General features: G+C 39.9%; 1 protein-coding gene across 5 annotated transcripts in view; it reads left to right on the forward strand.

Moving 5' to 3' along the window:
* ATR (ATR serine/threonine kinase) overlaps positions 1-16,290 on the forward strand; it is a 98,749-nt gene that overhangs the window by 5,360 nt on the left and 77,099 nt on the right. For 3 of the 5 annotated variants that reach the window (XM_038417411.2, XM_043492876.1, XM_043492875.1), the window contains exons 4-12: positions 3,809-4,698; positions 8,883-9,073; positions 10,020-10,208; positions 10,436-10,665; positions 11,242-11,394; positions 13,215-13,413; positions 14,031-14,290; positions 15,341-15,531; positions 15,644-15,744. In XM_038417411.2, the coding sequence (XP_038273339.1) occupies positions 3,809-4,698; positions 8,883-9,073; positions 10,020-10,208; positions 10,436-10,665; positions 11,242-11,394; positions 13,215-13,413; positions 14,031-14,290; positions 15,341-15,531; positions 15,644-15,744 (2,404 nt within the window). Of the gene's footprint in view, positions 1-3,808; positions 4,699-8,882; positions 9,938-10,019; positions 10,209-10,435; positions 10,666-11,241; positions 11,395-13,214; positions 13,414-14,030; positions 14,291-15,340; positions 15,532-15,643; positions 15,745-16,290 lie in introns of those variants that run through there. The other 2 variants (XM_043492877.1, XM_043492878.1) reach the window with 2 other exon arrangements.

The raw sequence follows: 16,290 nt of genomic DNA on the forward strand, positions 1-16,290 counted from the left end.
TCTGGGATGATTCCCAGTGGCTCCGAAACTTTTGCATGCGTAAGGGCACTTTCATGGAACTTTGTGACTTGCTTTCCCTTGCCCTGAAGCGCAAGAATACCAAGATGAAAGCAGCCCTCACAGTTCACAAGCGACTGGCAATAGCCCTGTGGAAGCTTGCAACGCCAGACAGCTACTGATCAATCGGTAATCAATTTGGAGTGGGCAAATCTACTGCAAGTAGCCAACGCAATCATTGAGCTGCTGCTATCAAAGGCAGTGACTCTGGGAAATGTGCAGGTCATACTAGATGGCTTTGTTGCAATGGGATTCCCTAACTGTGGTGGGGCTATAGACAGAAAGCATATCCCTATCTTGGCACCGGACCACCAAGGCAGCCAGTACATAAACCGCAAGGGGTACTTTTCAATGGTGCTGCAAGCACTGGTGGATCACAAGGGACGTTTCACCAACATCAACGTGGGATGGCCGGGAAAAGTTCATGACGCTTGCATCTTCTGGAACTCTGGTCTGTTTAAATGACTGCAGGAAGGGATTTACTTCCCAGACCAGAAAATAACTGTTGGGGATGTTGAAATGCTTATAGTTATCCTTGGGGACCCAGCCTACCCCTTAATGCCCTGGCTCATGAAGCTGTACGCAGGCATCCTGGACAGTAGTAAGGAGCAGTTCAACTATAGGCTGAGCAAGTGCAGAATGGTGGTAGTGTGTGCATTTGGACGTTTAAAGGGTCGCTGGCGCAGTTTACTGACTTGCTCAGACCTCAGCGAAACCAGTATTCCCATTGTTATTGCTACTTGCTGTGTGATCCACAATCTCTGTGAGAGTAAGGAGGAGATGTTCATGGCGGCATTGGAGGTTGTGGCAAATCGCCTGGCTGCTGAATACGCGCAGCCAGACACCAGGGCAGTTAGAAGAGCACAGCAGGAAGTGCTGCACATCAGAGAAGCATTGAAAACCAATTTCATGACTGGCCAGGGTACTGTGTGACACTTCTGTTTGTTTCTCCTTGATGAAAACCCGGCCCCTTGGTTTCCTCTAAATTCCCTGCAAGCCACCCGCCCTTCCCCCTTCAATCACAGCTTGCTTGCAAAGGAAATAAATTCACTATCATTTAAAAAACATGTATTCTTTATTAATTGATTCTAAAAATAGGGTGGGTAGCCCAGGTAGGGTGTGGGAGGTGGGTGGGAGAGAAGGAAAAGGCCACTTCAAAAGTTGTTCAATGACAGCCTTCTGTTGCTTGGGCTGTCCACTGGGGTGGAGTGGTTGGGTGCCCGGAGCCTTCCCCTCCCCCGCATTCTTGGGCGTCTGGGTGAGGAGGCTATGGAACTTGGGGAGGACGGAGGGCGATTAAACAGGGGCTGCAGCGGCAGTCTGTTATCCTGCTGCTGTTCATGAATCTCTACCAGATGCCAGAGCATGTCCGTTCGATCCCGCAGTAGCCCCAGTGTTGCATCATGCCTCCTCTGATCTTCCTGCCGCCACCTCTCCTCACATTCATCGGCTGCTTTCCTGTACTCTGCTATTGTGTCCTTCCACACATTCTGCTGAGCTCAGTCAGTGCCGGATGACTGCATGAGCTCAGAGAACATTTCATTTCGCATGCGTTTTTTTTCGCCGCCTTATCTGAGAGCGCCTTTGGGACAGAGGAGGGAGGCTTGAAACATTTGCAGCTGCTGGAGGAAAAAAGGGAGTGAAGTATTTAAAAAGATACATTTTACAGAACAATGGTTGTATTCTTTCACGGTAAAGAACACTATTCATATTACATAGCACATACGATTTTGGTACAAGGTCGCATTTTGCATCTTGTATTGAGTGCCTGTGGCTTTGGTGTTAGAGATCACATATGAGTGCTGGGCAGCAGAATTTGGCTTGCAGGCAGCCATGGTAAGCCATAGTCTTTCGGCTTCTGCAACCTTCGTAACAACAGCACCCCCTCTTCCATACCAAGCAAAGCACTTTGAGTTGGCCATTTAGTGCTGCAGTTTTCCCTGTTAATGTACAGCAGCAGAAACCAAACTAACCCCACCCCCATCCAATTCTCTGGGATGATCGCTTTACCCCTTACCCCACTGTGTGGCTGGTATCAGGGAAGATCCCTGCTAGCCAAACACGAACAGCTCAGCGCCAATGCCCCCCACAACTGCGTGGCTACCTGTGGGGAGGATTTCTTGTCAGCCACAGGCAAACAGCCCAGTAGGAACGGCCACCTCTGAATGTCCCCTTAATTAGATTCCCCTATTTCAACCAGGTTACCATGAATGATATCACTCTCTTGAGGATAACACAGAGAGATAAAGAACGGATGTTGCTTGACTGCCAGCAAACACCGGGACCATACACTACCAGGCATTGTCATGCAATGATACCAGATTACTTGCTACTAGCATGGCATGGTAAAATGTCCTACCATGGAGGATGGAATAAGGCTGCTCTCCCCAGAAACCTTCTGCAAAGGCTTTTAGAGTACCTCCAGGAGAGCTTCATGGAAATGTCGCTGGAGGATTTCCGCTCCATCCCCAGACACATGAACAGACTTTTCCAGTAGCTGTACTGGCCACGAATGCATTCAAAGTCCTCAGGGCAACTTAATCATTAAAAAACACTTGCTCTTATAACATGTATTATATTTTAAAAGGTACACTCACCAGAGGTCCCTTCTCCAGCTTGGTTGGGTTGGGAGGGTATTTCAGTCAGGGTGATAAAAAGATCCTGGCTGTCAGGGAGAACGGTGTGCTGTTTGCTCTCCTCAAGCTCGTCCTCCTGTTCCTCATCTTCCCCATCCGCAAAATCCTCAGGCATGGCAGAGAGTACTCCATCATCAGAGTCCACGGACAGGGGTGGGGTAGTGGTGATGGCCTCCCCTAGAATTGCTTGTAGCTCAGCGTAGAAGTGGCATGTCTGGGGTTTGATTCTTTGGTTTTCTAGTACACTTGTCTGAGCTCCTTAAGTTTCACGCGGCACTGTGTTGCGTCCCTGCTGTAACCTCTGTTCATCATGGCCTCGGAGATTTTTTGAAATGTTTTGACATTTCGTCTTTTGGAACGTAGTTCTGATAGCATGGATTCCTCTCCCCATACAGCGATCAGATCCAGTACCTCCTGTTCTGTCCATGCTGGAGCTCTTTTTTGATTCTGGGACTGCATGGTCACCTGTGCTGATGAGCTCTGCATGGACGCCTGTGCTGATGAGCTTGCCTGGCCAAACAGGAAATGAGATTCAAAAGTTCTCGGGGCTTTTCCTGTACACCTGGCCAGTGCATCCGAGTTCAGAATGCTGTCCAGAGCGGTCACAATGGTGCACTGTGGGATAGCGCCTGGAGGCCAATACCTTCTAATTGCGTCCACACTAACCCTAATTCGGAACGACGATGTCGATTTCAACGCTAATCTCCTTGTTGGGGAGGAGTACAGAAATCGGTTTTAAGAGCACTTTATGTCGAAAAAAATGGCTTTGTTATGTGGACGGGTGCAGGGTTAATTCCATTTAACGCTGCTAAATCCGTCATAAACTCATAGTGTAGACCAGGCCTTAGAGTAGCTATAGTGAAGGAAGGAAACTGTGCTGAAATAAGGCTCTCAGACATGGACTGTGGCATGAGATGGATATTTTGGACAAGTGTTCTTGTTACCCTAGTGCAATTTACTGTGGCCAATTATACTCCTCTCATCTTTGGTGGGGTGTGAGGGTTAAGTATAGTTGTTAGTGAAACATTATTTACATAGTTGTCTCTAAAGAGTAAATCCTGTAGCATATGAATCACAATATTTCCTCTGTGTGTGTTTTTTCTTTTTCTATTTAGAATTTAGTAATTGGATTATAACAAGGCTTCTGCGAATTGCTGCAGCTCCAAACTGTCATGTGTTACACAAGAACATCAGTGACGTCATCTGCTCTCTCCTGTTTCTTTTTAAAGCGAAAAGCTGCACTGTTTTTGAGGTGCTGACAAAAGATTTACTGGAACTTTTCCAAGATCTAATTTTCTTGCATGAAAGAAATATACAGAGGCAGCTTCAGAGGAACTTCTTAGTCTGGCCAGAGGTGGTAAACAGATTTTTAAGCAACACAAATGAAAATCTAGGTTATTTAAGCTCTGCCACGTTACAATTGATGGACATGCATGATGTGGAATGCTTGGAAATTACATTAATGACAATTCTGATTGACATTGTTTCTGATGTGTTTTTTGCAAGAGAGGACCTTATTCTATGGGGGATAGGCTGCTCACTGTTGGAGTATGGTAGACCAAAAATTAAAGCTTTAGCCTTGAACCTTTTAATAAAATTGATCCAATTAGGAGGGCCACCAGAACAGCCTGCCGGCATTTTCTTCACAGTCTTTTTTGGAATCTTACAGTCAGTACTCGAAATGGATGTTGAAAAATTAGAACTCTTTGGAGAACCACTTTTACGCTTGGTGAGGACATTATTTCCTTTTGAAGCAGATTCTTATGTAAATATTGAACCTGTCTACCTTAATATGCTGTTAGAGAAGCTTCGAGCACTGTTTGAAGCTGATGTGCTTAGACATCTTAAGTCTGAAAAGTTGAAAGCTGCTTTGTGTCACATACTTCAGTACTTTCTGAAGTTTGTTCCAGCTGGATATGAATCTGCTTTACAAGTAAGAAAGGCCCATATCTGCACCATCTGCAGAATTATTGTTGATGTCTTTGGAAGTCAAGAAGAACAAGAGGTAGGTTAATCTGAACAAATATTTGTTGTTTTTATCATCCATCTATGTAAGGAAGAATGTTTAGGAAAGACAGAAACAAAGGTAAAGGTGGTGGAGTAGCACTGTATATCAATGATGAGGTAGAATGTAAAGAAATAAGAAGCGATGCAATGGATAAGACAGAGTCCGTCTGGGCAAAAATTACATTGGGGAAGAAAACTAGTAAAGCCTCTCCTACGATAGTGCTTGGGGTGTGCTATAGACCTCCGGGATCTAATTTGGATATGGATAGAGCCCTTTTTAATGTTTTTAATAAAGTAAATACTAATGGAAATTGCATGATCATGGGAGACTTTAACTTCCCAGATATAGACTTAGGACCCATGCTAGTAATAATAATAGGGCTCCGATTTTCCTAGATGCGATAGCTGATGGATTCCTTCATCAAGTAGTTGCTGAACCGACTAGAAGGGATGCCATTTTAGATTTAATTTTGGTGAGTAGCGAGGACCTCATAGAAGAAATGGTTGTAGGGGACAATCTTGGCTCAAGTGATCATGAGCTAATTCAGTTCAAACTGAATGGAAGGATTAACAAAAATAAATCTGCAACTAGAGTTTTTGATTTCAAAAGGGCTGACTTTCAAAAATTAAGGAAATTAGTTAGGGAAGTGGATTGGACTGAAGAACTTATGGATCTAAAGGTAGAGGAGGCCTGGGATTACTTTAAAACAAAGCTGCAGAAGCTATCGGAAGCCTGTATCCCAAGAAAGAGGAAAAAATTCATAGGCAGGAGTTGTAGACCAAGCTGAATGAGCAAGCATCTTAGAGAGGTGATTAAGAAGAAGCAGAAAGCGTACAGGGAGTGGAAGATGGGAGGGATCAGCAAGGAAAGCTACCTAATTGAGGTCAGAACATGTAGGGATAAAGTGAGGCAGGCTAAAAGTCGAATAGAGTTGGACCTTGCAAAGGGAATTAAAACCAATAGTAAAAGGTTCTATAGCCATATAAATAAGAAGAAAACTAAGAAAGAAGAAGTGGGGCCGCTTCACACTGAGGATGGAGTGGAGGTTAAAGATAATCTAGGCATGGCCCAATATCTAAACAAATACTTTGCCTCAGTCTTTAATAAGGCTAAAGAGGATCTTAGGGATAATGGTAGCATGACAAATGGGAATGAGGATATGGAGGTAGATATTACCATATCTGAGGTAGAAGCGAAACTGAAACAGCTTAATGGGACTAAATCGGGGGGCCCAGATAATCTTCATCCAAGAATATTAAAGGAATTGGCACCTGAAATTGCAAGCCCATTAGCAAGAATTTTTAATGAATCTGTAAACTCAGGAGTAGTACCGAATGATTGGAGAATTGCTCATATAGGTCCTATTTTTAAGAAAGGAAAAAAAAAGTGATCCGGGTAACTACAGGCCAGTTAGTTTGACATCTGTAGTAATGCAAGGTCCTGGAAAAAATTTTGAAGGAGAAATTGGTTAAGGACATTGAAGTCAATGGTAAATGGGACAAAATACAACATGGTTTTACAAAAGGTAGATCGTGCCAAACCAACCTAATCTCCTTTTTTGAAAAGGTAACAGATTTTTTAGATAAAGGAAATGCAGTGGATCTAATTTACCTAGATTTCAGTAAGGCATTTGATACCGTGCCACATGGGGAATTATTAGTTAAATTGGAGAAGATGGGGATCAATATGAACATCAAAAGGTGGATAAGGAATTGGTTAAAGGGGAGACTGCAACGGGTCCTACTGAAAGGCGAACTGTCAGGTTGGAGGGAGGTTACCAGTGGAGTTCCTCAGGGATCGGTTTTGGGACCAATCTTATTTAATCTTTTTATTACTGACCTTGGCACAAAAAGTAGGAGTGTGCTAATGAAGTTTGCAGATGATACAAAGCTGGGAGGTATTGCCAATTCGGAGAAGGATCGGGATATTCTACGGGAGGATCTGGATGACCTTGTAAACTGGAGTAATAGTAATAGGATGAAATTTAATAGTGAGAAGTGTAAGGTTATGCATTTAGGGATTAATAACAAGAATTTTAGTTACAAGTTGGGGACGCATCAATTAGAAGTAACAGAAGAGGAGAAGGACCTTGGAGTATTGGTTGATCATAGGATGACTATGAGCTGCCAATGTGATATGGCTGTGAAAAAAGCTAATGCAGTTTTGGGATGCATCAGGAGAGGCATTTCCAGTAGGGATAAGGAGGTTTTCGTACCATTATACAAGGCACTGGTGAGACCTCACCTAGAATAGTGTGTGCAGTTCTGGTCTCCCATGTTTAAAAAGGATGAATTCAAACTGGAGCAGGTACAGAGAAGGGCTACTAGGATGATCCGAGGAATGGAAAACTTGTCTTATGAAAGGAGACTCAAGGAGCTTGGCTTGTTTAGCCTAACTAAAAGAAGGTTGAGGGGAGATATGATTGCTCTCTATAAATATATCAGAGGGATAAATACAGGAGAGGGAGAGGAATTATTTCAGTTCAGCACCAATGTGGACACAAGAACAAATGGGTATAAACTGGCCACCAGGAAGTTTAGACTTGAAATCAGACGAAGCTTTCTAACCATCAGAGGAGTGAAGTTTTGGAATAGCCTTCCAAGGGAAGCAGTGGGGGCAAAAGATTTATCTGGTTTTAAGATTCTACTTGACAAGTTTATGGAGGAGATGGTATGATGGGATAATGGGATTTTGATAAGTAATTGATCTTTAAATATTCAGGGTAAACAGGCCGAATCCCCTGAAATGGGATATTAGATGGATGGGATCTGAGTTACCCAGGAAAGAATTTTCTGTAGTATCTGGCTGGTGAATCTTGCCCATATGCTTAAGGTTTAGCTGATTGCCATATTTGGGGTCGGGAAGGAATTTTCCTCCAGGGCAGATTGGAGAGGCCCTGAAGGTTTTTCGCCTTCCTCTGTAGCATGGGGCATGGTTGACTTGAGGGAGGCTTCTCTGTTCCTTGAAGTCTTTAAACCATGATTTAAGGACTTCAATAGCTCAGACATGGGTGAGGTTTTTCATAGGAGTGGGTGGGTGAGATTCTGTGGCCTGCGCTGTGCAGGAGGTCGGACTAGATGATCAGAATAGTCCCTTCTGATCTTAGTATCTATGAATACCTAGAAACTAAGTGTTTCAGAAATGCCTTAAGGTAGATTATTGGATTACAGTTAAATCATGTCCTTCTTTCTGTTTCTGTAATTATATTCTACATATAATATTTAAATTCAGGCCCTGATTCTGCAGTGTGATGTTTGTGGGTGGACCTTTATGCCTGCATGGAGCCACGTGAAGCCAGTAGAGCTCCAGGCAGGTAGGGTCTTGCCCACACACATCATAATGTAGAAATGAGGCTCAAGATTGTCCCTGTCCTATCTCTGTTTATACTTTAAAGTGCCTAGCACATTTTCTGAGTTCTTTTAATAAATAGCTTGTTTTTAATGAATGCAGATTGGTCATCTTTAGTTTAGTTTCTTCCAGCCAAGATGCTATTGATGTGTTTATATGGTTGGGGGAATCTTATTGAACTTATTAAAATATTCTGTTAAATTTGGGAGAGGCTACAGATATGCATGCAGTTTATGACAGGACAGGATAACAGTATACAGGAGCAGATAACAATTTCATACAACACTAGTAAAATTACCTGACTAGATGGAAACCCATGCTGGATTTTCAAGGTTTCTGGGCAAAGTTGGTTTCTAAACCTACGTAAAGTACAAAAATAAGTGGCATAGAAGTAACATTTCCCTGATATTTATTGAATAGATAAAATAAGGGAATAAAACAGACTGAATGGATAATCCTGACTAATGGCTAAATAATGTGAATGAAAGAGAACTAGCAATAGCAGTCCACTCTCAGAAAAGGGCACAGAAAGTTGCTCTGGTATATGAAAGCTTTTGACACATAACTGAGAGGCCTGAAAACACTTATTCACATAGGTACTTCTATGTAGTTTTATAGAGTTCAGTGGGATTACTCCTGTAAATTAATTTTCCATGTGTATAAGTGTTTCTGGAATCAGATTCTTGTACAGGAGTTTTTTTCCACTTTTTGGAGCTGACATAAACTTGTGAAATGTTTGTACAAAATATTGCCACCTCCCCATCTCTCTGGACAAACCAAGAAACAGCATACGTAATACTATTTTTATGTGTGTGCACGTTTGTCTGTTGTAGTATCTGGTGAGTCCACTTTATGCAGCATTAAAAACAGAAGGTCTGGAAATCATTCAGGAGCTTCAGTGTCGGAACCAGCTGGATACCTCTGATACAGATGGATGGAGCAGCAGTAGTGATGAAATTCCAGAAAAAAAGCAACGACTAAGTCTATCAGTAAAGCATCCAAAGAAATCACCTGTGCCAGCAGCGTATGATATTTATTCAATAACTATTTTGTATAGTAGTTTGATTAGATCTTGCCAGTTAACTGGATGGTGAAATGGTTGCATTTAAGGTAATTCTTCTTGGCATCTTACAATGCAACACCTGCATTGGATCTACTTTTTTCCATTTTATTTTTCAGAGTATAAATATCCAGAGATCATTTTATGGATTAAATCATTATTTGCCAAATTTAATTTAAAATAAAAAAGGGTATCTTTTGTTGCTTAATACATCAGCATCAAAAAACCTTTAATTTTTGTATAACTATAAATTAAAATAGCAAAATAGAGAGTGTGTAATATTTTTAAATTGTCTGTTTCATAGTTTTTATGTGAGTTAGTATAAGCCACACACAACACAACGTATTATCCAGTCATATTTGTTCTGGAATCTGAAATACTCCACGATAATATATAATCCACATGTATTTCATTTTCACTTTAAAAATATTTGTGTAGCTATTTTAATACAGTTTGATCCTATCTAAAATTACGCATTATTTGTATAATTGAATGACCATGTTTTAGATCCTGATGATGCAATTAATGGACAAAAGAGACCACCAAAAACCCATCTCACCCAAGGAGCAACTTTAAATCACTCCATTGTTTTGTTTTCTCAGTTACTTACATCTTTGACCATGATAACATTTTTCTAAAAGATGATTGCACCTTCTACAGCTCTTCATGTGAAGCTGACTTTTTCAAGAATAATTGACCAAAATTTTATTCCTCATGAATGAATATTAATTTATGCTTCTGAAGTTGATTTTTTTTTGTTTTGTTCTCTCAAAATATAAGAATTAAGTAAAGTCATTTTCTGCAGCTACATTCCCACCTCCAAAACTGGTTAGTTCTAGCATCATTTACAAAGAATTGAATGTTGCTGAACGAATACTTTTAAAAACTAAAATAATGTGGTTAATCACAGGCTTAGTCCCGTGAACATGAAAATGAAGAGCATGCTGTGGAATGCAATAAACAAGAAAGTTGCCTCCTTAGTATTTCTCCTGGAGCAAGAGGCTCTGACATCAGACATTCTTCCAATTGTAGAAGGAATTTCAGTAGTACTACGACTAGCTGCCTTGTGTACAGTTAATTGTTCTCAAAATTCTAACAGGTAAAAGTACAAAGTTGACCATTTATCTACTGATGTCTTGTAAATGTGTAATTACTCCTTTGTAAACCTGTGTAACATCTCTAAGATTACCTGTCTGCATGCAACTGCAGGAAAGCTGCCTGCATTTTGAATAGCTGCATTTTCATAGATAGACTTTTGGTTATAATTTAGGAAAAACTCCTAACGTTACAATGTTCACATGATTTCTAAATCTTTTTCCTTAACAGCATGGATCATAAAGTTGCTCATATGTGTAGCTTAAGCAGTCATAAACGTAATGCTGCTTGGTCTTCAGATTCTGAGGTGAATGTACAACTGATCTGGATTTCTTCTGACTTTGTCATGAGAGTAGTGACAGTCTGCAGGAACCTTTTAGAATCTACTGCTCAGAATGCTAACCTGGAGCCAGTGATTGACAAAATAGTGAAAATCTTTGATGCTTTATTTTATATGCAAGGTGAGAAGTTGTTGAAATTAAAAGCTCTTTGCTGAATTCTGATATTTTGTAAACTTAAAAATGCTGCTAGAAGTTGGTTGGTTTATTGTGATGGATGAATTTATTAAAGTCTGGAGTTTGTGCCTGAACTTAATACTCCACTTTTCAATGTACACAATAGGAATCCTGGTTGCATTAAAGGCGGTTTCATCTAGTGGGAGATTGTGGGAAGATTTTTCTCTGTGGAATGCATCCATCTTGAAAACTAGTAAACTGTGTTTCCTTTTTCATTTTTGTGTGCTTCCGTTGTCTCTCTTCTTTTTTGGACAAAACCGATGTGTGGACAATGACTATGCATAAGAAATGAACTTTGTAGATGGTACTTTTTCACATAAATTTAGAATGTTTTGCTCTAATACATCATTGCTCTACTGTTTCACTTCTAAAATGCAGAATTCTGATACATGGGAGGATTGATATTGTACTTTTAGAAAAATATAATGTATTCTACTCTGTATCTAAATAAAGTATAATATACACATCCATTTTGTAAGCCATGTAGACTAACAAATATGATTTTATGTGGGTTTTCCCTAGGGAAGAGCCATCTGAATGATCAAATTCTTGAAAATGTATGTGGAATGTTGTCTCTGCCATGGATATATGGCCATTCTGATGACTCTTCTTTCAAGCTGTCTTCTTTCAGCTCAGATCTTCTAGGTCTGAGCCAACAGATTGCAAATAGTTTCTGTAAGTATGGATAGCATATTAGAGCTCTTCTGTGATTGCACATTTGTGTATTTAATACCCTGCATATACATCACTTTTCCTTTCATATGGGTTTCATAAATCCATTTACTATTGACAAACAGAAAGCATAATTTGGTATGTGCCAGGCCTTACCTACCAACTTATGTTCAACATAAAGTTTCACTGAAAATTCTAGCCCATATGGTTGTATGGGTAATCTTCTGAATCTGAACTGATGCAATGTTGTATCCATGACTATCCAGTCAGCCTGACACAATAGAGAACAGTGAACTGGCCAACCAAATCCGCGAATCTCTCTCTCTTTCCAGCCATATGTTGCACTTGAGAGGAGGTGTTTAAAGTACCAGAAAGCTATCATAGAAGATTAGGGTTGGAAGAGACCTCAGGAGGTCATTTAGTGCAACCCCCTGCTCAAAGCAGGATCAACCCCAACTAAATCATTCCAGCCAGGGCTTTGTCAAGCTGGACCTTAAAAACTTCTAAGGATGGAGATTCCATCACTTCCCTAGGTAACCCAGTGCTTCATCACCCTCCTAATGAAATAGCTTTTCCTAATATCCAACATAGACCTCCCCTACTGCAACTTGAGACCATTGCTTGTTCTGTCATCTGCCACCACTGAGAACAACCTAGCAACATCCTCTTTGGAACCCACTTTTAGGTAGTTGAAAGCTGCTATCAAATCCCCCCTCACTCTTCTGGAGATTAAATGAGCCCAGTTCCCTCAGCCTCTCCTTATGAGTCATGTGCCCCAGCCCCCTAATCATTTCGTCGCCCTCCGCTGGCCTCTCTCCAATTTCTCCGCATCCTTTCTGTAGTGGGGGGGCCCAAAACTGAACGCAGTACTCCAAATGTGGCCTCACCAGTGCTGAATAATCACTTCCTTCGATCTCCTGGCAGTGCTCCTACTAATGCAGCCCATTATGCCATTAGCCTTCTTGGCAACAAGGGCACACTTTTTTGACTCATATCCAGCTTCTTGTCCTCTGTAATCCCAAGGTCCTTTTCTGCAGAACTGCCACTTAGCCAGTTGTCCCCAGCCTGTAGCAGTGCATGGGATTCTTCCATCCGAAGTGCAGGACTCTGCACTTTTCCTTGTTGAACCTCATCAGATTTCTTTTGGCCCCGTCTTCCAAGCTAGCTGGTTTCTTTATGATTTATAAGGACTCCAAAGTCTATCTCTCTCTTTTTAGTAGTAAGTGCATTAGTTATCTCTTTAGATATCAATCCATCACCAAACAGCTTCTGCAAGGACTGTGTCGCCTACAAATATGAAATTATTAGAGGAACATCTCTAAACATGTATAAGCATGTTAAATGGTAAAAGTAGAGTTGATGCAGTGGTGCTCCCAGACCTCCCCCCGAGCACCCAAGTTTTAGTCGTGGTATTTTGGTCACAGGCCCGTGAATTTTTGTTTATGGCCCATGACCTGTCCACGACTTTTACTAAAAATACCCATGACTAAAATGTAGCCTTATATAAGAACAATATGGCTAGGTTAACACTGCATGAGAAAAAAAAATAGCTTATTTAAATGAGAGAGCAAAGATTATAACAAAAGAAATGGTGTATATAAATCATAGCATATTAAGCCTGTATGCAAAACTTAAGAGACATAGGTATGCCTTGTATTAATTGCCTTTAAGACATTGTCTCACATTTAAACAGTATATTTTCTTTCCACCAGTTTGTCTTGTTCTTTCTGTCTTATTGGCAACAACAAAGAACTAATAGTATTCAAAGCCTTATGTAATGTTCAGTTTTTGTTTTGTTTTTTCTTCCTCCTCCCCCCCCCCAGCACCTCAAACTCAGTCACACTGTGTATTCCTTCTGTCACTGTTCCCAAAAAACATATGTCTGGATTGGAGAAAATGTGTTTACCATTGGGCACTACAGAGTCCCCATGAAGTCATCCGAGCAAGTTGTGTTAAAGGATTCCCTGTCCTCCTGCACCAATTAAGTGTGAAATCCTACAGCATAATTCCCCAAACTCTCTTGTATGTATTACCGCTGCTTTCACCTTTCTGATTACATGGATGAAAAAGAAAACTAGTACAGGAATGTTAGTGTTTGGTGGATTGTTATTTTATTATTTATTTATATAGCGTCCAAAATGTACTAGGAGTCTCTCAGAACATATAAAAGACAAATTCTCTGCCCATCGATTTTAGTCTAGATAAACAAAAACAAACCTGGGGAAGAAGATTCATTGTGCAACAAAATGTGGAAGAAGTTACGCTTGTGCCTGATAGCTTTTTATACAGTCCCATTCTGTTTTCTTTCACCCTGTCCCCCTCCCGTGTACCTGCCTTACCCTCCTTTTTGCCCAATTTTGCATGCGCAGCCTGCCTATTCCTGTACTAGTATGCCAGATTAAAGATACCTTATTTCTCCACATTCTACCCTAACCACCACCCTTGTAGATTTAGCACAGAGTTTGAGGCAGTGACAACAAAGAAAAACAAATAGCCATTAGAGAGAGCAACTATTTATGTAAACACTCTTTTACTTTAACTTGTTAAATATATGGAAATTATTACTGAAGTATTGCATATAAAATGCAAATGACTCATTAAGTGATATACTGAAGATTTTTTTTCTTCTCTCATTACAGAGACCAAATCAACGATGAATCTGAGTTAGTCAAGAAGGCTTGTGCCAGTATTGCTGGGAAATTAGCTTGCTGTCTTTCTGGGGCATTTAATTTAACTCCTCATTTAACAGAACCTGATACTGATCATGTAACTTATGATATTTTATGTAGCAGTCTCACTGTGATCTCTGCTCATGAAAATACATGTTCAGTGAAAGCCTCAATTTTCAAGCCATTTTTTAATCTTCTTGAAAGCAAAGTACCTAGTTCAGTAAAGCTAGGTAAAGTGATTTTATTTTTTTTCCTTAACCTTCACACTCTTGTGTAGTATACTAAAATTACTTGCACTGTCCTTTTTCGCCACCCGATTTCTATGTTGTATTCCTTCTATCAACCTGCAACTTGTACAGTAGGTGGGAATAAGAGTGTTTGCGTATGGTCTGACAACACATCTCATATGTTGCTAAGTCTGACCTGTGATACCTCACAGCTGAGTGCCCTCAACTCCTGTTGAAATCAATGAGGATTGTGGTTGCTTAGCATTTAGCACTAAAGGGCCTCTCCTTAATTGTTAAGTTGTATCTTCTATTTAATACCTTTCACTAGTTCCACTCTTTCCTGTCTTTTTCATCTCCCATCCTATTTCTCAATCTTTATTTGCTTTCTTTTAAATATGTTATAAATTAATAATAGACTTCCTTCCCAAATAGGTCAAGCACTTGACTTTTGAAATGGTTGATGAATACACATGCTTTCTGGAAGCAAGAACATCTTAGAGCAAAGAGAAATTGTGCTCATGATATTTTTCCGTTGGCTCTAGCTGGCAGAAGCAAAAAAAATGAGTGCTTAACATATCCTATCAGCTTCTGTTCCTCAACACACACAACTGACATCTTAATATTTTTTTGGCTAATGTACAGTCAGCATTCACAAAATAGTTGTGGTGATGCACAGCATAAGCAAATTACACAGTAGCCACTTGTGTATACCATATTGGCTCAACAAATGTCACTATAGATATATAAACAAGAACTTTCAATCATGGTTAACTTAGTATCAGATGTTTTTTTTAGATGTTAAGTCCAATTAAATCTAACATCTATTGTAGTTTCTCATTCTCTACCTTCCAATCAAAGTCTAACATTTTGGTATAAATCTGAATTATAAATAACCATTTTGTCTGACACTTTTAAAAATAGCTTTATGAAATATAGAACTGTCTTTTTAATGTTTTTGTATATTATTTCCTCATTAATTATTCTGGTACATTTTTAAAAGCATTAAACACCTATCTTCCTTTTTCTTCTTCAACCCATTTCTCTCTCCCTTAGCATTTATAGAGAATATACCTCATCTCTGCAAACATCTGGACTTTAGAGATGATGAATCCAATGTAAAGATTCTTGTTGGAGCTTTACTAAATCTAATGGAAGATCCAGACAAAGATGTAAGAGTGGCATTCAGTGACAATATCAGGAATATATTGGCATCCTTGGACTCCGAGGAAGGATTCATAAAAGAGGTGAACCCATGTTTTCTTTTCTAATGCCAAAAGTGTAAAACTGTTACAACAAAAACTATCTTGTTTAACTAATGTGTTGAATAGTTTGTCCATTTCAAATTTGTTTTTTCAGCTTTTTGTTTCAAGAATGAAAGAAGCCTATACAAATGCTAAAATATCTAGAAATAATGAGTTGAAGGATACATTAATTCTAACAACAGGGGATATTGGAAGGTAACTTTTGGTTGTATGTTATATTTTGAACATTCATAAGTATTTTCAGTTTATAGTTCTGAGAGTCTTGTTGCACAAGTGTGAATACAAGAATAATACTATTATATATTATAATAGGGTACAAAATGTGAGCGAGGCCAAACAGCAAAAATTAAGATGTTTGTACACCAATGCGAGGAGCCTAGGTAACAAAACGGAGGAACTAGAGCTACTGGTGCAGGAAGTGAAACCAGATATTATAGGGATAACAGAAACATGGTGGAATAGTAGTCATGATTGGACTACAGGTATTGAAGGGTATGTGCTGTTTAGGAAAGACAGAAACAAAGGTAAAGGTGGTGGAGTAGCACTGTATATCAATGATGAGGTAGAATGTAAAGAAATAAGAAGCGATGCAATGGATAAGACAGAGTCCGTCTGGGCAAAAATTACATTGGGGAAGATAACTAGTAAAGCCTCTCCTACGATAGTGCTTGGGGTGTGCTATAGACCTCCGGGATCTAATTTGGATATGGATAGAGCCCTTTTTAATGTTTTTAATAAAGT

Source organism: Dermochelys coriacea, chromosome 9 (assembly GCF_009764565.3).
Source record: "Dermochelys coriacea isolate rDerCor1 chromosome 9, rDerCor1.pri.v4, whole genome shotgun sequence".
NCBI classification, from domain to species: Eukaryota; Metazoa; Chordata; order Testudines; family Dermochelyidae; genus Dermochelys; species Dermochelys coriacea.